The following is a 24,353-nucleotide window of genomic DNA, read 5'->3' on the forward strand; positions in this document are numbered from 1 at the left end:
AAAAACAATCAAACGTGTCTTAAAATCACTGTCTAAATCAATCAAAGGGCCTCCAACCTTTTTATGAGAGAGGTCACATAAGCCATAAAAGGAGTCAGGTTCAAAAGATATAGTCAAAGATTTCTTCTCCAAATACCAATGAACAGAAATCAATGTAAAATTTGCAATTGTTTTTCAAAAGAATGTTGTCAAAATCCAGAATAAATTTTGTGGTACCCAATAATAAAATCCCCTTTAGATGTTCACTGAGCAATAATGTTTAATATTTTGATTTCATATATTTCATTTACAAAAAGGTTTGTTCACAAAGATATGTAGAAGCAAAAATATAAAGCATTTCCCATGCAACTTCAAGACTTAAAATACTCTTTTGGCACAGATTTTCAAAAATTTAACAAATTCCCTTCTTTAAACAGGATTTTATGAAACTCGAATAAAGTGAACAAAAACATTTAACTGGTTAAGATTACATTATTTTGTACTTCTATTGTAGTAACTCGGGATGCCCCCTAATGGGTGTTCTAGCAGGAGTCGTGTCATTCCATGGTATAAATAATTAATTCCTATTACAAATAAAAATAATAATATACTGAATTTCTCATGGCGTACTCTACTGAAACGCAGCCAAAAATGCAAAAACCACATCAAATAATAATATACTGAATTTATTGTTAATTTAAATAATAGCTAGGGGCGCTCCTAGTGGCCATTTTTGCATACAGTGACAGAAAGAATGAATCTGGTTTTCAGCTTTATATAGTTAGATTTTATTTTTATTTGGTGTCATTTTTATAACAAAAATGTTATAAAAGTCCTAAAATATAACTGATCATTATGACATTTCCTTCTGGTTTATAATCAAACAACACAAAGAATTGTTCCAGCTAAGTGAATGTGATTGTAGCATCAGTTGTCTAAAGTCAATTTTAAATTTTGCTTCTATATTCTAATTTCTGTTTAAAAGCACTCCTTCAAAAGTCTAAAGGCTAAATAAAAGCTGCTGAAAATGTTCAAATTAAAAATATTGCCAGTTTTAAAGATGTTTGTAGTATATTTTATAAAAATCATTTGAGGCAAAGTCTATTAATTCTAGTTGACTTTTCAGAAGCTTATGTGATTTGAACTAGTTTGAATGTTGACGATAAAATGTGCTGGCAAAAACTGAACTAGGCAAGCTGAATAAATGTGTGTCTGGAATGGTATTTGGCTAGCAGGCATTAGTTTAGAGACCTTCTGGTCTAAATGTTTCTGGAATTATTTTCTGCTTAGTTCTAAATATTTAGGTAATGAATACAGTTTTTTACTTTAATCATAATTTTTGATTTTTTAAAAACAGAAATGAATATTTGTATCTATAAAAAAAAGTGAATATCAACTTCTTAATTTCTGAGAAATTTCTCAAACAAGCAATTAACAAAAATATATAAAAATATAAATAAGCATTTTCATATATCTTGAATCTATAAATCTCATTAAAAACAAATTAACATTAATGTTTAATGTATCATTAAACATAAATGTAACAAATTAGTAAAATATAAAACATTGTAAAATTACCAACTTATTCAGTTAGGTACACACATGTTCAGTAGAGGTTATTGTGAAAATCTCATTCAAAATAAATTTATGTAACACATACAGAAGTCAGAAAATAGTAAGATCTTTTAATCTAGGAATTTTTGAAAGTATTTTTCTACAAAGAAAACTTCATTAAAACAATTAAACATAACAACTATGGCATTTTTCTAAACAAATTGTTAATTCTACATTTAATTGAAATTTATTTTTTTCAATCATTGGTTATTTTCAATGAATGTATATATATATATATACTCATTGAAAAATAACCAATGATGATATGATTTAGAACTTCTGTCGGCAAGAATTAACAATTTCTAACAATGCTTAGACAAGTTATTGGCATTGATTACTTGAATGGCTGCACTTCCTAGGAAAAAATTAAACGAAATAACTATTCCCATTACAATTATAAATAAAATATTAGACAGCATTATGCAGATGGAAGAGTGCAAGTTGCAAAACTTTTTGAAGTAATATGTAATGTAAAAAGAACAATCTTCAAGAAAAAGAGTACTTTATGTTTTGATTAAATGGTTTTGAACAAATAAGTTCAATTATTCGAGTAAGAAAATAATANTAAAAAGAACAATCTTCAAGAAAAAAGAGTACTTTATGTTTTGATTAAATAGTTTTGAACAAATAAGTTCAAGTTCAATTAGTTGAGTAAGAAAATAGTAACTTTGGCATTTGTGCTACGTTTCTTTCAGTTTCGACATTGATATTTACACATTCTAATAATGGTTTCGTTACGTAAATATCACTCATAGAATTACAAAAGATATTGCATTAACCAACTGATGGAGACTATTGTCGATCTGGAAATCAGAACTGTTGAATCAAACAGATAACTATAAATACACATAATAGCTTCAAAAATATTTAATTAGCAAAGCATATTCATACTTGTATTTTCGAGTACATGTACAACAGGATGTTTGTATAATGTTCAATTGCTTGGATACAAAATTCAACACTTTGCAACATAATTTCTCATTTTTTTAGAAATGGTTCTCTGTCAAGTAAAATTGCCATTTCTAAAATTTTATAAAGGGACGAGATCAATTGATCCAGTGAGTCGGTAAGGAAAGGTTTAACCGATTATTCCGATCCGTACACAGAACCGTCTTGATGGCAATGTAAGTCCCCGGACAAAGCAGTGTACTGGATCCTGCCTAAACGACTGACAGGTGGTGATTGGAAAATTAGTGTTAAATTGTGGTCTGCACATAAATTAACACAAAGCTCTCGGACAGCTGTCCAGCATTAAGACGGCACTGTCTGCAAGTCCCGTTTGTATCCCATATTTAAAAGATAATGATATACTGCGGAACTATTTTATTAAAACCATACAATAATAAATAAACAAAAGCATTCAAAGAATGATAAATTTATGTGATTTTATTATGTATGTCCATGTACAAATACCTAAAAAAATTCATTTACGTTTTAAGTCAAACAACAAACCAAATTGTCAAATTTTTTTAATAAGATTGTTTTTGTGAGTACAAGTAACTGTTTGTCTAGAGTGATAAATTCACCAANTCAGAAATAAACATAACCATGGTTTCAAATAAAATATTTTGTTTGTAAGCAAAAAACATTTTAAACTTTTTTGTAGTGAAATTGGTTATGAGTTTTGTAGTGTCTTGTCCCTGTACAATATACTTTTCCTTTAACAGAGTTGTGCCAGTCATCTAACTAACTCCTTTCGGAGTAAAATTTTTGAACTGAAATAACACGACTTCGGGTTTGCATTATATGTTTGTATATAGTTAATCGAGACCTCATGCCCCTAAGGTTTTCATATCTGGTCTCAGATTTCATTTATCTAACTTCATTCTTGAAATTAAGAAAAGACAGACAAACCAACAACAGTGGAAATTTATAGATAAATTGCAGCCCAATGAAGTGAATAATTGAAAGTTTTCATTAAAAAATCATAACTGCATCTTTAACAAGATACATGAACATTTGTGAAAAAAAAATGAAATTAGTTATAAAATTTAAAAAATAACCTATTATACTACAAAGCAGTCAAAATAGTTTAACAGTGAAGATGGCAAGATCCACATTTCATTTGAATTTTAATTTATGAATAATTTAAGTTTGTTTACTTAAAAATGTCATGTTAAAAAAAATGCAAAAGAAAGTTTCACAAGGAAAAAATAAAAATAAAAGTCGGCATAAATAAAATTTGTGCAACCAACTTGTCATACAAATACAAAATACTCGGTCTTCGCATGGCTGAGTTTAAGGTTTTTGAGCATTTGCAACCACTTTTAAGATTCTTTTTAAACCCACTACGAAAATGAAACTTAAAATATCTCAAACATTATTTGATTAATTATTGTAATAAAGTTAACTGAATACAAATATATGCAAATTTCAGATATGCACAATTTCATATAAAATGTTAATTAGTTGTTCTCTTACTCACAATGCCATATTTTTTAAGGGACAAAAAGTAAGAATCAACCAGATATTAAATATTAGTTAGATAATTGATGGCGGAGCCCATTATGCACTTACGCATTTACGGCAGCAAAAGAAATTCGCCGAATTTCTGGAAACAACACCCAACAAACAGAGGTCTTCTGACAGACGGAAACATTACAGTATAAACAATATTAACAATGAACTTGCATCCTATCCTACTTCCCTAACCAAAAGATGGCCATGTAAACATGTCAAATAAACAGTTCTTAAGAGTCAAATGGTCATTATAATATTTTTAAAATAAAAAGGCTTGAGAAAATTGTTATTATTCATTTTTATCTTTCCAAAAACTGAATAATTCCCCCATTCCTGACAAATAATAGAGTATTTTTTGGAACTGATATATGAATTATTCAATCGACACAGAATGCACACAAATATTTTTCAATGTTGCACTTCTGTGAAATAACATTTTTAAATTTTGACCACTCTAAAATAATTCTGTAGGTCAATTAATTATAGATATACATAATTTAAAACATATAGACAAGTATTTTAAAGTAACAGATGCATGTAAAAGCAACTTTTTAAAGTAATATAAATTATTTTATTATATTAATCAAATTTTAATTGTATAACAACAATTATACAATTTAAGTTACTAAAGACAATGTGTGACATGTAAATATACATTAAAAAGTTTAAATGAAGAACAGGTATCACATTTTTTAAAATTATATTTCATTCTAAACAATATGAATTACATTAGCAGAGTATATTTTTCTACCAATATTATTACCAAATTTGTTAAGTTTCCTAAAACTAAAGCAACAACAACAACCCTACAGATACTGATTTCATAATTTTAAATTTTAAAAATTCTAAAAAATTTAACTTATGATTTTATAATCACTTCTGAAAGTAAATAATCACATCTTTAAAATAAACACGTAAAACTCATTGATAATGTTTTCGTAAATAGAACTGAATAAGTTTCAAATTTAAAAATAAAAATCTATATTAATTTTTTCAATGCTAAATATTTCAGAAAAAAGTAAATTAAAATGTAACATCCATAATAATCCTACCTTTGGACAATGCTTTCTGGTGAACTTCTTTTGCAACATTTAGAATCTGATCGGTAGTTACGTCCAATAAAATTTCCGTCAGCATTCTTCTAACTCTCAACATCTATCAAATGATATGCTAAATATTAAAATTGTATAATTTATTTGTTTGTTTATCTTTCTTTGTGTTAGCCAATTGTGTCCTACAGAGTTGATACCAGTGCCTATGCAATATCAGACTAAGGTCAAGGAATAATAGCTACTGAAAAAGCAGTTATGTACTGAACTGTTAGTGAATACATCTGTATTTAAAAATTTCCTATGTGGCATGTGTTTAGTTTAGCTGCTTTTGGTAATNGAGGTTGGCGTTAACAAAAACTTGCCCGCGAATTTTAAGGCTGGTTAATAACATATAATTTCAACAGTCGCATTAAATTATTAGACATAATTTAAAATAAAATTATACTAAAAAACTAATTTCGTTGTTTTTTTTTATTACCTTATTAAAAATGTCTTTTTCAATAGTATCGGGGTCGCAGGTCACTTGGCTTTTATAAAAAGGGGTCACCACCCGAAAAAGGTTGGGAACCGTTGGTCTAGAGTGAAAAATTCACCACCATAACAACTTTGATATTAGATAATTCCAGGTTAATCTTATTAACTAAGATTTGACACATTGCCAATTTCTATAATCGACACAAAAAGTTGGCAAGGGCTCTTGCACGACTTTCCCGGCGGTCAAAATTTATACATTTAAAATTACACGTTATCGATATGCCAGTAATTGGAAATGTTAACTGTTAATAAAAATTCACTTTAACGAGAAAGATTTTGAAATTAAAACTGCATAATAAATGTTTCAATGAAAATAAAATACTCAATATAAACATTAATTAAATTTAAAATTAATCTTACCAACATTGTGAACTTAACACATTTTTTTGCAAATTTTAATAAAACAAAGACACTTACTAAAAAATGCTTTTACAATAACTTTATGTAACGTATTAAAAATAACATACTCACACCTTTACAATTGAAATTACAAAGCTTTTTATTGCTTCATCAGATATCTTGGAATATGTATATATTCAAAAATTTCATATTAACAGCATCACAACGTTATAAACGATCAAAAGATAAAATTTTTGAATTTAAATAATTCTGTAAATATCTGACAAAAAGACAAGTGCTGCAATTAATTAAAAAGAATGAACGTTGCCTGATAAATAATGCCATACAAAACATCATTTATTTGGGAATCATTTTGTCAGCTAACAATACCAAAAGAATGAAACAGAGAGAGAGAAAGAGAAAAAAAAGCTTTCGTTACAGTGAATTGCAAATTAATATTGTTAATATATAAAACTGTACAGGTATTAAATAATTTTATCAAACCAAAACATAAATCTGATAAAATGATATTTCAGAAAAAAATTAATGAAATTACACACATCAGAAAATTAAAATTTGTGGATAATTACAAACTTATGTAATAGATTTTTTAAAGTTTATACCAGGACAAAATTTTGACACAGCCTGTATATAGATCTCCAGATAAATCCAGATTACAATACTTACCCAATCCACTTGTAATAGAAGCCAGAGCTGAAGAGGTGGCCAGCTGACGAGCTGGAGCTTTTGAGATATACATACAGAGTTTAGTAACATTGAAAACAATAGAAGATCAGATAAAGGAATTAAATGGGAAGTGTTTGAGGTCACTCAACATTTCCCCTAAATTCAGAAAACCTACAATTGGAAAAAATTACATCAAACATACAAGATTAATGCATTACCGTGTCAGGGGAAAACCCGACGAACGAGTTAACATGCCTAATACAGTTGTTTGGGAATCGGAAAACAAAATCAATGTATTTTGTTTTTCTATTAAAATACTTACGGGTCAAAGAGCAATTTTAAGAACAAATCATCAAACAAATAACAGTTCTTAACATCAATGCCACTCGGGACGTTGTATCTCAGACGTATTCATTTAATTTCAGAAATGATTTGTATTTTGAACAATTTGATAAAATTCATCAAAAGCAACACGTTAAAATTACATTTTTACCTTTTTTGTAATACATTACTCTATTCATATGTTAAAGATCAGACAGCAAATTTCATAAAAACACACACAAAATGTATAAAACTAATGCAGTTACTACACAATCTTTACAAACTGCATTCCTTTAAATCAACAGACAGAGAAGCAAAGGAAGTCATTGCGGAGACACATTCAATAAATTAACCAGATTTGAAACCATTCTTTACAAATATTTTTTAATATAGTCTTCATTTAAATATTTGATATATTAATTTCTAGTTTATTTTACTATTTATACTCTTAGTAATATCTGCTCTACAAATATGTAATTCTATAATTACTTGTAAATATCAAAAGAAAATATAGTTAGTTACATTAGGAAACATCTAAATATAATCCTACAATTTATTTATTAATTAAATTTATTATTTTATTCAAATATACTTATAAATTTAATGCAATGTTTTATGCACATTGCTTCTAATTTAAGATCATATGTAATACACATTAATGTCTTTCAACAAAAGTTGCACATAAATTTCCTATTCATTCAAAAAGAATTAAAATTGTTTAATCAATTTTGATTAAACAAAATATAATTTACCTATAAAAAGATAACAAATTCCTTCAATTTTCAGAAATAAACATAACCATGGTTTCAAATAAAATATTTTGTTTGTAAGCAAAAACATTTTAAACTTTTTTGTAGTGAATTTGGTTATGAGTTTTGACAAAATAAAAGCTTTCTTTTATGTTAAAAATTAATAACAACATATAAATAATTAATTAATTCAAGAAATGAGCAATTATTTATTGTGACATCGTCACAATACTGGGCTGCAATTTTTAATCATATTTTTAATTTATTTAATTTAAAATGTATGCTATCCACCTCAAATTAGTACTGCAGTGTCTTGTCCCTGTACATCATACTTTTCCTTTAACAATAGAGTTGTGCCAGTCATCTATCTAACTAACTCTTTTCGGAGTAAAATTTTTGAATTGAAATAACATGACTTCTGGTTTGCATCATATGTTTGTATACAGTTAATCGAGGCCTCATGCCCGTAAGGTTTCCATATCTGGTCTCAGATTTCATTTATCTAACTCCATTCTTAAGATTAAGAAAAGATAGACAGACAAACAACAGTGGAAATTTATAGATAAATTGCAGCCAATCAAGTGAATAATTGAAAGTTTTTCATAAAAAAATCATAACTGCATCTTTAACAAAATACATGAACAGTATAAAAAAATGAAATAGGTTATTTTTTAAATTTTATAACTAATTCTACTACAAAGCAGTCAAAATAGTTTAACAGTGAAAATGGCAAGANCATTTTTTTTAGTTAACTGTATAAGTTGGCGACCCCACAGAAAGCCCGTCGCGACCCCCTTCTGGGTCGCGACCCATAGGTTGGGAACCCGTGGTTTAGATGCTTTCAGTAATGTGATGTATGCTGGTGTGAGAAAATACTACAGGATAAATAAGTATTTATCATTCTCCATAGATGCCTTATTTTATGGGAGTTCTGAATTATATACAAAGTACTGTATGTACACCGAAAAATTAGCATATGTTATGAGTGTCTGTTATAGCAATGTCTGTAATGAATGTGATTTTGCCTTGTCTGTCCACAAATACAATATCTAGTTTGTTTTGATGGATTGTTTTGTCTGTAATCGTGGCTTGATCATAGCATATTTTGTTTACATTGTTTCCCGTGACCGTCCAAAATGGGTGTTTGTAGTATGGTTCCCGAGCCTGTGGTAGTTTCCGTTTGCACGCAGTCTTTTGATTTATCAATTATACTTGTTTCAGTAAAATTACAACCATCTACAGTACTTATACAATCAAGTAGCATTTCAGGATATTGACAAATTCTGAATGTAAGACATGAATCATGGGTTTGTTGTCACTCTGGAAATGTTGTATAAACTTCACAAATACTTCAGCACTGCTTATATACAAAAGAAGCTTAGCTTTCATAGAACATTGCCTTAAAAATCTTCTTATTGTTCTTATTGTGTACAGACTGCTGAACAGGAGTCCGGAATGTTTTTGAAGAACATGTTTTGTAAAGTAATATATCACTGCATCCAATTGTTCAACTATGCTTGTTCAGCAGTCCCAAATGTTAGCCAGCTTTTTAAAGAACACTTCAACAAGCAATTTTTTTTGAAAAACTTGATTTTTTTGCACTTCATATTCTGCACACTGTGATGGCAGCAATCCATCAAAAAATCGACAAACAAGTACCACGACTTCAGGTGCATCACCCACAATTCCCAATAATGTTTTCAAATATGCATTATGAACAGTATGAATAGAGCAAGTCTTCATCATCTAACTGCTATGACATTTTCATTTACTTTAAACAACACTTTCTTATTCACAATTGATCATCTGAGTCAAGCATTAACAATTTAGTCAATGGCAAATTCACACTACTGACACAAATCAGAATTTTGTGATGCAAAGTATCACCATCTGTATGACACAAAACAGATTTTAAATGTCTACAAATCACTTGATCTCGAAGATTTGACCAATGTCTAATTTTGATTTGATAAGCTCCTTTTGATCTTCATGATTTGTAGTTTTATCAGAGCAAATAATGGTAAAAAAAATATATTCATGGTAAAATATTCTAAACTTGCTTCTTCCAGCATTTCTTACCAGAAATATGGAGCTATTATTTCTGTGACTAAGCAGTGGAACTTCCTTGGGTTTAAAAAGAATTCTTTTGGGATGCCTGTGGGAAACATAACATGAAAAATTTCAGCAATATTCTGATAGGATGTTTAGAATAGTTTGTACACACAGCTTTTAAAACCCATAATAATTCAGCACTTATAGCATGATCCCTTTTAACAAAAAGATGTAAAGTCCCATGTTTGGACTAATTGCTGATTATGTTTAGCATCTGAAGAGTATGACTATCTGTAATACAGAAGATGTAGTAAGATGCAGCTGCCTAGGATCCCAAAACAATGTGTTCTGTTTATGTTTTGCCAGATTTTGAGTGGTTGAANACGTTCCGATGTAAACACGAAAATATTCAGGATTGCCCACGCAGGTCAATGAGGTCAACACGAATATTTTCAGGAACAACATAGACAGGTTAAAGAGAATTCTTTTGGGACACCTGTAGGAAATGTAACATGAAAAATTTCAGCAATTTTCTGATAGGACGTTGTAGAATAAGGAAAATAGCTTGTTTTCTTTTTTGGGAATTTTTGTTGAGGATAGAAATATTAAAATTGTAATAAAGTTTGTACATGCAACTTTTAAAACCCATAATAATTCAGCACTTATAGCACGATCCCTTTTACCAAAGAAATGTAAAGTGGCATGTTTGGACTAATTGCTGATTATGTTTAGCATCTGAAGAGTATGACTATCTGTAATACAGAAGATGTAGTAAGATGCAGCTGCCTAGGATCCCAAAACAATGTGTTCTGTTTATGTTTTGCCAGATTTTGAGTGGTTGAAGACTGTATGGAATTCCTTATTTCCAATTTTTATTGAAGAAAGACAGAGTTTGCAGAGGATCTGGCTATCACTCTTCTTACTTCCCCCATGTACATATAACATAACCATTGTTGTCTTTCTTTATTATCAAATCTTCCCTGCTTGCATTTCCCCATCTTCCTTAGATCCTTGCCTTTAGTATGACCAAAATCCTAATGCAAATGCAATATGAAAAGATGCAGTTAGGTTTATCACCAAATAACACTATATCAAGAATCTCAGTTCCCTACATGCTAGGGCTGTAGAATCATTTAAAAAAATCTACAAACTCCACCTTATACTTCAACAGCAACTCCAACTTCACAGCTCTGCTAGATGAATTTATTTTCTGTTTCGATGAAAAATTTTTAAGAAATAAACTAAAATATAATTGAGAATGTATCTTTAATTACAATTTTAAAAAATTGCTGCAACAAAGATTAAAAATAAACATGTTGTGTTTTGCATCTAGCAGATCTGTGTACTATGCTGGACCAGAGTCAAGGCACATAGTAACCAAATCAAGACAAATTAAATAAGTGTGTCAGCAGTGTGTGCCTGTACTTAGGAATATCCTAATAATATGACATGTATTCAATATAGTGGCCTTCTGTAGGGTAATGTATGTATTTATATTCAATTGTAATGTTCCCAGGTTTTTGTGCAGCGTATGGTATGACACCTGTAGAGCAGAGAATGATAGGTACAATAAGCACCCTATCCATCCTCCACAGATGCCTTATTTCCTGGGCGAGTTCTATGTACTTGCTAATTTTTTCAGTGAATGTGTTTTGTATATTGTGAGTGTTTGGAATGGACATGTCTATAATGTATGTGATGTGATATTATTATTATTAAGTTTCTGCACTGTTTATAATTTATTACTTATGTTTGTGAATAAAACTCAGATGGAAACCAAAGTAAAAAAACCAAGGTGAGATTGAACATACATCTCCTCTGTGCAAATACCTACAATTTGTAGCTATCACAGATGTTGTGAACAAATTACTATTAACAATGTTTATTGTATGTTCTGATGTTTAAATCCATTTTACAAAAAAATGAAAACCCTTCTACACCTAATAATCTAGGGTATGGGTCACCAAACTATGGCATGCAAGGTCAGTTCATCCAGCCCGCTGCCTCACTGAACCACTAATGAGCTAAAACATAATTATTTATATGGAAATATCATAGATTATAGATGAACTTACTACGTAGAAAAATTAAAATAAGTGTAAGTATAAATGCCAAAATTGGTCCAATCTGATATTTGCATTTGACAGTAATATAATTTTTAGGAAAATCAGTGAAAAATTTGGCTACTTTTTGCAACTTTGGCTATCAGAGTGCTTTTTGTGTAAGTCCTGCAATGAAGTTTCTAAGAAAAGCGATTACGAGCTTGCTGCAGCGATCGTGTTTGCTTATTGGTAAATAAATATGTTGTTTTTTTTTATTTTTTGTGTATTCAGTATACTGTATTGAACAAAATGGTTATGCAGCCTGCGCTTGTCATTCTCTCAGTTATCTGGCTGGCTGTGAAAAAAGTTTGGTGACCCCTGATCTAGAATTTATTACACTTACTACAATTTTAAGCCCACTCTTGTCCAAAAAGATGTTTCCACTTCTGATCCTATCTCTGTATGTTTAAAATTAGTTCAGTTTTGCATAGGAAGATTCAGGTTCTCACTGATTTTGGATTTTAATGTTTAACATATACTGTAGAAATAGTATGCAATAAAATCACTCAAGTCCTGTACTACCAGGAGACCTGAAATATTATGCTTTTCAATTCCTTAGAATCTTAGAAGTAACTTTACTGACGAGACTATGTCTTGTCTCTAAAATTGTGCTGCTGCAAACAGCTGCACACCTTAGAGGTATGAAGGAGTAATGTCAGGAGTTGCAATTTGACACAGAGTATTTGGTGCCCAAATCATGCACACATAAAATAAACCAGACTTGTAGGTAGTCAGGAGGACCAAGAACCAGGTCAAAAGAAAATATGAAATGCTGAGACTGTTTCTACAAACAGGCATTAGTGCGAGATTTGCGCATGTGCACTCTCTGAGACATACTCTCATCCCAAAAATGACTTCACCGTTTTACTTGTTATGTAATACTTTTTTTATGCTTACAATACTTTTATTTGTAGTCTTAAAATGAGGAAAAAATACTCTTTTAAAAATTATCACTGTAACAATAAATCTCTCTACAAAGATAATTTTTCTCGTTCCATAAAATACCACCGTAGAGGGATTTAACTGTATACAGTCGACCCCCCTATAACGTACGTTCCAACAACGACAATTCCTATAACGTAGCGAAAAAATTGTATAAACTGTCGTATAACATACCTCCCATAACGTCGTTTTGCGACAAGATTGATAGAGTCTGGACCAATAGTGGATGAGCAGCCGAACTACTTTCCTCCGACCCTGCGCCACGCTACGGAGCGGCTAAATTGAGTTTGCTATCGTCTGTTTAGTATTATATATAAATTATATATAAATTAGGTACTGTACATATAATTATATATTAATTATATATAAATTAGGTACTGTATATATAATTATATATTAACTTAATTTATTGTAACTTTATTATAATTATATATATGCTTTCTGCCGCCTGGCAACACGCTACGGAGATTTTAGGCTAGTAAGTTGAGTTTATTATCGTCTGCACAGTATGTAAATTAGGTACCGTAAGTCTAATACAGCACTAATTTTATACATTTCTTGTGAAAGAAACACTTCTTATTCAACGGCCATAAAAATTATTTATATTAATGATGTCTCCAAAGGTCAAGTTATTTTTCTGCGAAAAATTATTTATTAGAAATCGCGGCCGCAGTTTCATGTGCTGTTCCGCAACGAAAATCAGCTTTAAGCAACGGCGTAGTCGAACGGTACAAACTCGGTAAGTAATCCTATAATTTTTTGTTTATAGCATAGTTTGTACAGATTACTCCCAAAAAATTATACGTGCTTTGGAAATGTTGAGTGGAATTAGTCTAGAATCGGTTAATTTTATATAAGAAAACCTTTCGAACAGCCTTAGTCCGTAAAGTTCCCACCTATCGGGCTGCGATTGGCTCATGTATTTAATCATTCATATAACATAACATTCGCTTAGCGTGGAACGTATCTAAGCGTTATAGGGGGGTCTACTGTATTAAACTTCATCCACTGTCATAAATGCACTTATTAATTCAGCAGAGTAACCACTGCACTAATTCATCCAAATAAAAACAACTTAAAGTTATAGAATTACTTATGTAAAATATTACCAGTTCTTGTTGTTTTTCTTCTTCTGTTTTATTTACAACTTCAGGTGAGGGAACAATTACTTGTGGAGAGGATTCTTTATCTTCTTTAATACTTTCGGTTTCGTCTTCGCTTTCACTCTCCTACATTATAATTCAAAACAATCAAATAAAGCTTATGCTTTCTCATAACACTGAAACAAAATAATTTATCTCATAAAAAATAAAAAAAACATACAAATTTACTCTTAATGGGTGTTTCATCAACCGAAGATAGAGATTTGTCATCTCCACTAATTTTTTCTTGAGAAGAATCCACAGTTTTAAATCTTTCTATTTGTTCCTTATCTGCTTTTTCTTTTTCAAGTTTTCTTTGTCTCTCACGTTCCATTTTCTCTAATCCTTCTCTAATCCAAGCCGGCAATTGTTTTCTTTTCACAGCATCTGAATTTAAGTACATACATATTTAATTGATGCATGTTAAAATATTAAACTTAGGTACCTATGTTTAACAAAAATTTTTGATTATATCTTGTATAAACAACCAAGCTCAAACTTTAAAATAATCAAATCACTAAACACCAGATTGGCCAGTAAGTAGTGATATGAAATGTAACTAAACTATTGTTTCTATAAAGGACTTTTAAGAGGCTGTGTTTGCAGGAAGTAGAAAAGTCAGGAAACAAACTGTAAAAAAAATACTGGCATTATTAAAATAAGGATGATTTCAATGGGAGAATAGAAACAAAACAGTCAAGAAGATATACATTAGACTTTACTATGGCATTACCTTTCTTTGTATTCTACAGAAATAATATTGTTTGTGCCATTACATTCCCAAAAACAAGTGAAAATACTAATAATATGTTATATTAATAGTGCCAGGAAATTAAATCTTTAAGAAGAATCATTATCAAGCAACAATAATTAAATATAAACTCTGCCTAGGTTGTACACAATGCTTACATCCAAAAGTCGGCTTTCAGATAAGATGAAAAGATTGTTTTAAAAAGTAGACATAATCATCTCAATACAGCCAAGGTCTACTTCATAAAGATGTTTGGTCAATGAAGAAATAAACTTAATAGGAAAAACAAATATATTCAAAACCTCTTTTTTCAACTAATTCTAGAATTAAATACATTCTACATTAGTGTAATGTCCAATTGTTTATTTATACAGCACATTATTTGTTTTTCTGTCTATACAGGCAAGATACTCCAAAACAACAAAGAACTCTTACGTTTGTACAAATTTGAATTACTGAGTATAAAAATTATATTGAATTGTCAAAATTATGTTTATTGTGAAATTTAATGCCAGATTGGAGTGCTGTTAAGCTTATAATGTAATCCAAAATTATTTTTGTTGAGAAAATAGTCAAAATCTCGATACCAAAATCATGTAATACATCAACTTTGGCTATTCCAAATATCTGATAGCTTACTCTACTTTAACTACTTATTGAATCTTACTTTTGTTTTTCAATTATATAAATTTAATAATTATTTTCAATTATGTAACTGTATTGGTATTGGAACTTTTTTTTTTAATAATTTTTGAATTTAAAATAATTTGATATTCTAAAATTCTATATATTCTTCTCCTAAAACAACTGTACTTGTGCAATCAACAACATAATCATAATTTATTTTTCTACGAAAGCTACTTATGTGAGACCTGAGCAATACTCGAGCTCACGTGTTAAAAATTTAATGAAAGTGTCAAACCAGGGAGTCGAACTTTGATTCTAACACTTGTAAAAACTGAAAGAAAAATGTAAATAAAAATGGGAAAGAACAAAACTTTTTAGTCAAGAGAAAAAACAAAATAAACTTAAAATCTAGTGTGGAGATTATGTTTCAGACTTACAAGAATTTGGTTGTAAACAATAACTAAATATGAGCAGGAGTTTCAAACTACGATTAATTTTTGTTCATCAAACAAAAACGAGGTGTCAAATTTGACACTTTCTGGTCCGAAATGGTCTGTTATCTACCTGGAGACAAGAAACTAACCAATCAGAAAGTGAGAGATTGGGGAAAATTCTTTAAAAACCCCAATCTCAAGGTCAAAGGACTTTCTCTGTCTCACTGTGTGAGCAATAATTGTCGCTTCCACAGATTGCTCCATTGGTCACATCGCCTTCCTTTAGTGATCTATGCATACGGACTTTCATCCCTATCTTCATCATTCTGCATTGGACTGTTTTTTTCGTCACTTTAATCACTGGACTTCTCATCAGACAATTGCTTGACCAACCGCCAGGAGGCTATCGACTCTCCAACAGACCAGCACTAATTGTCGACAGTCACTCAGTTATATGTAAAACTTAGAATTAATAAATGGGTTTATTTGTAACTGCAGGTCTCTTACTTGCTTCCATTCATCCCACATCTGAAATCCTGACATCTGTTTATCCCCAATTTGGCAACCTCACACTTATCAATGGTTTTACATGGGCTAGTCAGCCGTGTTCCCTATTCTATTGTGTGTCATCTATGGCAAACAGCTTATACATGCAGCAATGGCTCCAGCAAATCCGGAAAGACACTTAACTACAAATCACAGCCATTCAATAAGGAAAGGTGCTATTTTAAAAACTATAGGAACTGTAAAAGAAACAAAGTAAAGTTTTTCTTAAATGACATCATCACAATGCCAAGATGCAATTTTTAATCATATTTTTAATTTATTTAATTTAAACTATATGCTTTTCACCTCAAATTAGCAGTGGGTTACCTCTGTACATCATACTTTTCCTTTAACAATAGAGTTGGGCCAATCATCTATTAACTGCTTTCAGGAGAATAGTTTTGAATTGAAATAACATGACTTCTGGTTTGCATTGTATGTTCACTTACAGTTAATTGGGGCCTCCTGCCCCTAAGGTTTCCATATCTGGTCTCGGATTTCATCTATCTAACTCAGTTCTTGAGAGTAAGGAAAGACGGGTGGACAGATGATGGTGGGAATTTATAAGTCTACAATTTTTTCAAATTGCAGCCAAAGAAGTCAAGTGTAATACACTTAGAAATCGCAGCTTTGTTATCCAGGGTGATGAGTAGGGTTGCCATACGTCCTGTACATACAGGACTGTCACCGTATTTGTCCCATTTTTTCTCTAAACTCTGCATGCAGCGGCGCTTCAGATCTCTCAGTCAGTCTCAACTGCCAGAGCTAGGTGAACACTAATTTGTTTCGCACGTGTGTAATAAAATAAATAATTGCTCACTCCTGCACATCGAGTGTTTTTTTAGGTAAAACCATTTTTATACCTGTAATAAAAGATGCCAAAGAGGAAGTGTCATTTTAAAGACGAATATACCAAAAATTGGTCATTTATAACGAAAGGTCAAACTGAATTTGAAGCACTGTGTTCTATTTGTAATTCTCGTATCGCCATTCACCATAGTGGAAAATATGACATCTAACATTATATTGTTACAAATCTTCATAAATGAAATATCAAGACTGCTTCAACTTCTAAAGATATTTCTAGTTTTATGATAAAGAAACATTTGGAAGAAGAAGTTTTAATTGCTACTGCTGAGCTGACTAGAGTACAAAGCAATATATTCACCAACAATCATTTAATTTGTTAGATTGTACTAGTAAATTGAATGCATTGATATATGCTGACTCAAAAGTAGCCACTAAACAAACTACTGCCAGAACTAAGGCTATGTCAATTGTGAAAAATATACTTGCCCCTTACAGTGTGTAAAAATGTGTTAAAGATTTAAATGAAGCATTGTTTTTTGGAATAGCCACAGATGACAGTAACTATAATGCCAAAATGATGTTTCTCTTAGTACAGTAGGGCGTCGTTTATCCAAATTTCCAAAAAATCCGAAAGAATTCCAGTCGGCAAATTTAAATTTTTGCTAGTGCTGTGGTGCTGCAATCTTTGACTATATCTTGGGCTACTTTAATATTTTTTTTGTTGGTGTGTCTGTTTTAGCTGGCAGCACTGACACTTTTGTGTGGTGTTTTTCTGGGGACTGTGTGTCGTGCTGAATCGAATGTTTTTGATACTAGATCAACTTTTAAAGTATAATTTTTTTTTGTTTTTATATTTTTCAACATATTTATTTTGTTTGTAAAAAATAAAGAAATAGTTTTTAACGATACAATAGCCACAATTATTAGTTTGAAAAGTTTACGTTAGGCTTAACATCGACGAAAACTCAATGCAAAGCGACACGCAACGGAGAAAAATTTCAACATGGGATAGGTTAATATATTTTTTCATACATAATCGGTTATCCGAAAAATAAGTTATCCGAACAACCTTAGTCCCCAATTGATTCGGATAAATGATGCTCTACTGTAATCCAATTCTTCAATGAAAAAGACGGACAGCAATCCAAATTACTAAAATTGGCTTCTTTATTTAAAAACTCCTGTATATCTTGCATGAGAAAATAAGTTAATTACCAGCAACTAATTATTTTATAGATTTCTATTCCTCATTGATACCATATTCTAGAAAATAGTATAATGATGTCAGTAGGAATGAGACAAGGCAAAGGAAAATTTTTAGACCCCAGGTTAAGTGATTACACAACATAAATTTGCAAAGATTTTTAGTTTATATTCTTGCAAATGAAAAATTAAAGGAATCGTTATTATGAAGGAGTTGTATATTTAAAAATTTTAAATTTTTTATATATGCAACTCCATAGTTTTGTATGTTGTTGTTGTTATTGTATGTTTGTCATTGTGTATGTCATATGTTCATCATTGTCATTTTTAAATTTTTAAACATAAAATGACAAACATACAACAATATAAGAATATAGAAAAATAGAAGAAACTAAGTCATCTCCAAATCAGCCACAATCAAACAGTGTTAACAAAACAGTCTTTCTTTGCAGAGATGATCTTTAATTAGAAGCTACATATCTGCAAAAATATGTAAAACATTTTTATACTCACAATATGATGTCAAATATAAGATTTAATTAAATAATAAATAAAGTTAATAAAAAAATTAATTTAATTTAATGCCAAAAGACATATTTGGATTTAATTTATTTACTTGACAAACTGATCAAAATTTATTTACTTCATGAATCTTCTAAGGACCAAAAATGCTAGAAGATTGAAAAGTATCATTGATTTTAAAGTTTTTTGTGGTGTGGTTAATTTAATTATATTAAAAATAGTGCAATGTAAGTGCTTTGAATGAATGTAAATTTCTTCAAAGCACATTGCACTATTTTTTTAATCAGCAAAATTAACAATATGCTTTATGAATTTAGTTACATCTGTACTTCTCACATTTATATTTATAATTTTCAAACCACTACAAATATAAAATGTAATAAAATCTTAATTTATATTATTTAAATTATCATAATAAAATATTCATTTTTATTAAATTAAACACAATATATGTATTTCAAATAATTTACTTTTAATATAATCATTAAAGCAACCATTAATAAATTGAAAATTTGTAAATTAAATTTTAAGAAATTCTCACCGAGCTGGGGTATTTCTTCCTCACTTCGAGGAGAGTGTTCTCCAGGAGGAGCGATCTTGTTTCTTTTCAAAAACGGAGCCGACACGATATTGGTGTTTGGTCCGACCTGAGGCCAATACTGTTCGTACTGATTATCATTTGTAAACATCTAAAAATTATAAAAATTCTTGAAATTTAACATTAATTCAGGAACAAAAAAGAAACTAAATTAATAATTCATTTTTACACAAAATTGATTTGTATGATAATCCAAATAATTTATTATTTTACTCTGTTAGTTTAAGCTCTCAACCATTTTGGCCAAAACTGTCACGTACTTCTGTAATATTTTGCTTTTATAATACTTTTAGTGATAAAGAAAAGGGTCACTATCATCTTCAAGGATTAAACAATTTTGCATGTGTCCAGCTTCATCAAACTCCCCATCTTCTATGTCCTATGTAGCTTATCTATAGTTTTCTTTTATATTCTGTAATTTTATTATGTATTGCTTGCATATACAACTTACTTCTTATTTTATTTAGAGCAGTGCATTCTTTGCTAGATCTTTGAGTCTGTCTAAAAATTTGTTCCTATGCACAGCCATATGGTTGCACTAAAACAAATCTGGAAGCAACTTACATTTCCATCTAAAAGTAATTTGTGCTATTCTGATATTACAAACATACACTCCAAAAAAAATCCAATAAGAAAACTGCATTGCAAGTGCATAACATAAACCTGACGATTTTGCCAATTACACCAAATTTTATTATATCAAATGAGAAACCCCAATTTGAATTTATTTGAAAAATTATAAAATAATTTATTAATAAATGATCAAAAGTTTAAGAATTTTAAATAAAGTGGATTTGTCTTCTGTAACTCTCTAAAACTGATAAAGGATGAACACACACAATCAAACAAAAAGTCAAGAGAATGTACACTAAGAAAGGATTTTTCGAAATTTCCCCCACTGGAGAAGTGTTAACAATGGAAGTGTTAAGAGAAAGTGATGTGCAAGATTTACAGGCACAGATGCAGTTTTTTGCAGAAAATCAAACATATTTTTAGATCCATCTAAGAATTTTCTAATTAGTTGGAAACAGGGGGAACTAATTCTTGCATTCTGTGAGAATGGGTAAGATTGGCTATAATGAATTAATCTTAATCTTTGCTATCGTTACTTTTTGCTCAAGCAATGCTGGGCTTATCTGCTAGTATAAAATATAATAATTTGTGTAATATGTATATACAGTAGACACCCCTATAAAACGGGTTCATATAGTTCTGATTCCTATATGATGGCAGAAAAATTGCGATCATATTCGTACAAACACGCTAAAAAAACTCCTATAATTCGGTAAAACGTCATCACCGACTCGTGTCGCGACAGGATCGGTCGAATCTAGACCAATAGCAGATATTGTACAAACCGTTGAGTTTAAACGAGCAGCAGACCTACTAAAAACCATTTATTATTTAACGTCCATAAAAATTATATTTATATTAACGATGTCTCCAAAGTTCAGCAAATTTTTCGCAAAAAAAAAATAATTTACCAGGAAGCATGCTNATATTGTACAAACCGTTGAGTTTAAACGAGCAGCAGACCTACTAAAAACCATTTATTATTTAACGTCCATAAAAATTATATTTATATTAACGATGTCTCCAAAGTTCAGCAAATTTTTCGCAAAAAAAAAATAATTTACCAGGAAGCATGCTTAAGCAATGGTGTCGTCGAACAATGCACGCTCAGTAAGTAATCCTACAATTTTTTGTTTATAGCATAGTTTATATGGATTATTCCCAAAAAATTATACATATTTTGAAAATGCTGAGTCGAATTAGTCTAGAATTGATTAATTTTATGGAAGAAAACCTTTCAAACAGCCCTAGTCCGTAAACTGCACACGTGCCGGGCTGTGATTGGCTCATGTATTTAAGGATTCGTAGAAAATGGATACACAAAAATCAGAACGTATCTACAGTGTTATAGGGGGAATCGACTGTACATAAAAACCTAACTATCCTCACCAGGAACAGCANGCACTTTTAAAAATTTATGTCATTGTCTTGGAACAATATAATGTATATCATAAGAGATAAAAATTTTTTTTTCTAATCTGAAATTAAATAATATAACTTTTGCTCATTGGCAAAAACCATGTATCTTTTGTATAAAGAATAAAAAATAATAATTATCATTGAACAGTCAATATATTTACACATCTATGTCAGCTTACAATGAATAATAGAAAAATTGCAAAGGCTAAGGAAAGTTTCCTGAAAAACAAAACTCTCTAGTTCTGGGCAAATTAAAATGCAAATCAGGTTAAGATTAATAAAATTCTTTAACATGATCAACAGCTCTGTATGACATGGAAACTTAAATCATTGGCAAAAATATGGCAACTGGACTCAATTTGTGATAAAGCTAACTAGAAAGTTGCCAAAGATNAAACCTATGACACAAAGCGTGCCATTTTCAAACTCTCACAAATTACTTTCAATATTTTGCATTAAAATTTCATGACCCCAAGATTTCGCTAAGCGACCCCAAATGGGGTCGTGATCCATAGTTTAAGAAGCCCTGATATAAACAAACAAACAGGCAGATTTCTTTATTGTGCAATTAAGGCAAAATAATCATTAAGTAAATTAAAGCAAAACAACTGCTGAGATTAATTAAATTACCAATAAAGGTATCTGGCTGTTTGTTTCATATTTGAAGTAATCATCAGGTTGGTTGTATTTATTGTATAAACTGCTTAAGTTTAAAAAACAAAACAATAATAATAATGTTCAATTCTTAAACTTTTCTCTATTACTGAATCATTCCAACAATTTTATAATTTAAACACATTTCTGCTTTTATGGAGTATTTTGACACGAAACATCTCTTCATTTAGTACGTTCAAACCACTTGGTTTGTCTTCAGAGCAATCATTCTAACATTTCTAACACCTTTTCTCATGTGAAAAAGATTTGTAATGCAATTTTGGAAGAAATAACATTTTCAAATAATAAAAACTAATATATTTCAGTAAGAGTTAATAAGATAAGTGTCAAAGTATTAACAGAAGTTACTTAAAAACTTCAATATCAAAAAATATGAACACAGAAAGCTCCAAAAAACTTTGGGTTCTAAGAAAATCTATTAAAAATTCTCTTAAACTCTAGAAGCAAACATGTTAGATACTTTACTGATTTTCTTACAAAAATTTATAATATAGGCTAGATTCCAGCAGACTTATAAATCCAATATTCATAACACTTGAAAGAAAGAAAACAAAAATAATAGCCAATGATTGCAATGATTATAGACAAGTTTGAAGAATTATATAAACACAGCACCTTTAAAAAGAACTAGAAACAAAATTGATATTGTAAACATTCAAATGGGATTTCAAAAAAATAAGAGAATTAAAGCAGACATCTTTGATGCAAACAGAATCATAAAGAAATTTAAAATTAAAAAGAAATTTATTTGTACTTCTTATAAACTGTTTTTGACGTCATAGGTCAACAAACACTTTTCGTTTATACTAGAAAGGAAAAGGACAATAGCAGCTCTAATGCCCTTAGATTAATTGAAAACTTATATAAAAACTAACAGTAAGTTTCATAAGAAACAAGAAATTAATCAACCTTTCCATATTGGAATGAGAGTTGGGCAAAATTGCCTTATATTACTCCTGTTATTCAATTTGTACAATGAAGATATATTTAAAAATCTGATAAATACAAAAAATATAATAAGAATCATCATCATCTGAATATCTGAAATTAGTTACATGTAAATTAAATTAATGAAATTAGTTACATGTAGTTACATGTTTTTCTCATAGGAAAAAACTAGAGAAAAAAATTACAAAAACTTTTAAATGAATATTAAAAGTCTAATCTCTCCAAATCTTTATAATCTACCTTTTTCTGCTTTCTTGGAGACCATCAGAGTATCTTCTCTAAACCCAAGTACTTTCAGGTCTCTCAGCCCATCATCAGGGGTAAAGATTGCTGTAAAAAGTTGTAATATTGAATTTATCAGCAACTGTTTTTAAAATTCATATTGCCTTTAAGCCAGTAGAACATTAAAATTAAAAATTAACAAATATTTGTAGTTGCAATTTATCAGCCATCCTCAGGTTCAAATACAGGAATAAAACAAACAGTTTTATTCTAAACATTCAACTTTCATAATTATATGCAGTTTTAAAAATTTATGTCATTGTCTTGGAACAATATAAATTTTAAAAAAAAAGATAAAAGCATTCCAATATTAAATCTGAAATTAAATAATATAACCTTTGCACATTGGGAAAAACCATGTATCTTTTGTATAAAGAATAAAAAATAATAATTATCATTGAACAGTCAATATATTTACACATCTATGTCAGCTTACAATGAATAATAGAAAAATTGCAAAGGCTAAGGAAAGTTTCCTGAAAAACAAAACTCTCTAGTTCTGGGCAAATTAAAATGCAAATCAGGTTAAGATTAATAAAATTCTTTAACATGATCAACAGCTCTGTATGACATGGAAACTTAAATCATTGGCAAAAATATGGCAACTGGACTCAATTTGTGATAAAGCTAACTAGAAAGTTGCCAAAGATTTATTCTAATTTAATCTAAAATTTCTGGAAGAAAAGAACTGGCATAGAGCAAGACTTAAACCTGCAAACCCATTTACAGTGCAGAAACATACACAGTGCCGAGGTAAAAGCAATAGTGTAGCCAAGAACCAAGGAGGACCACGGGCACTAAAGTCATTCCAGTTGGCACCATGAGTGACCAGTATGGTTATATTTAAATTAACAGTTCTGGTAGCAAATGCATCTGCACAGTATGCAGGATTACAGATTCAAGTCCCCCTCTGAACCAACTCTTTTTTTTCCATTAATTTTAAATTAAATAAATAATTAAAAATTAATTAATTATAATTATTAAAATTAATA

At 29.9% G+C, this 24,353-nt stretch overlaps 1 protein-coding gene across 1 annotated transcript in view; it reads right to left on the bottom strand.

Annotated features, from left to right (window-relative positions):
* Window positions 1-4,594: 4,594 nt before the first annotated feature.
* The window catches only part of LOC111614134 (arginine/serine-rich protein PNISR-like), a 40,823-nt gene continuing 21,064 nt past the window's right edge, over window positions 4,595-24,353 (bottom strand). Inside the window, exons 7-10 of the mRNA XM_023355515.1 lie at window positions 19,408-19,555; window positions 14,155-14,360; window positions 13,941-14,060; window positions 4,595-5,208 (exon numbers count right to left, since the gene is read on the bottom strand). Of these exons, the coding sequence (XP_023211283.1) occupies window positions 5,077-5,208; window positions 13,941-14,060; window positions 14,155-14,360; window positions 19,408-19,555 (606 nt within the window). The 3' untranslated portion in view covers window positions 4,595-5,076. The remainder of the gene's footprint in view (window positions 5,209-13,940; window positions 14,061-14,154; window positions 14,361-19,407; window positions 19,556-24,353) is intronic.

This window comes from Centruroides sculpturatus, unplaced genomic scaffold (genome assembly GCF_000671375.1).
Source record: "Centruroides sculpturatus isolate CEXI.00-Female unplaced genomic scaffold, Cexi_2.0 scaffold2041, whole genome shotgun sequence".
NCBI classification, from domain to species: Eukaryota; Metazoa; Arthropoda; class Arachnida; order Scorpiones; family Buthidae; genus Centruroides; species Centruroides sculpturatus.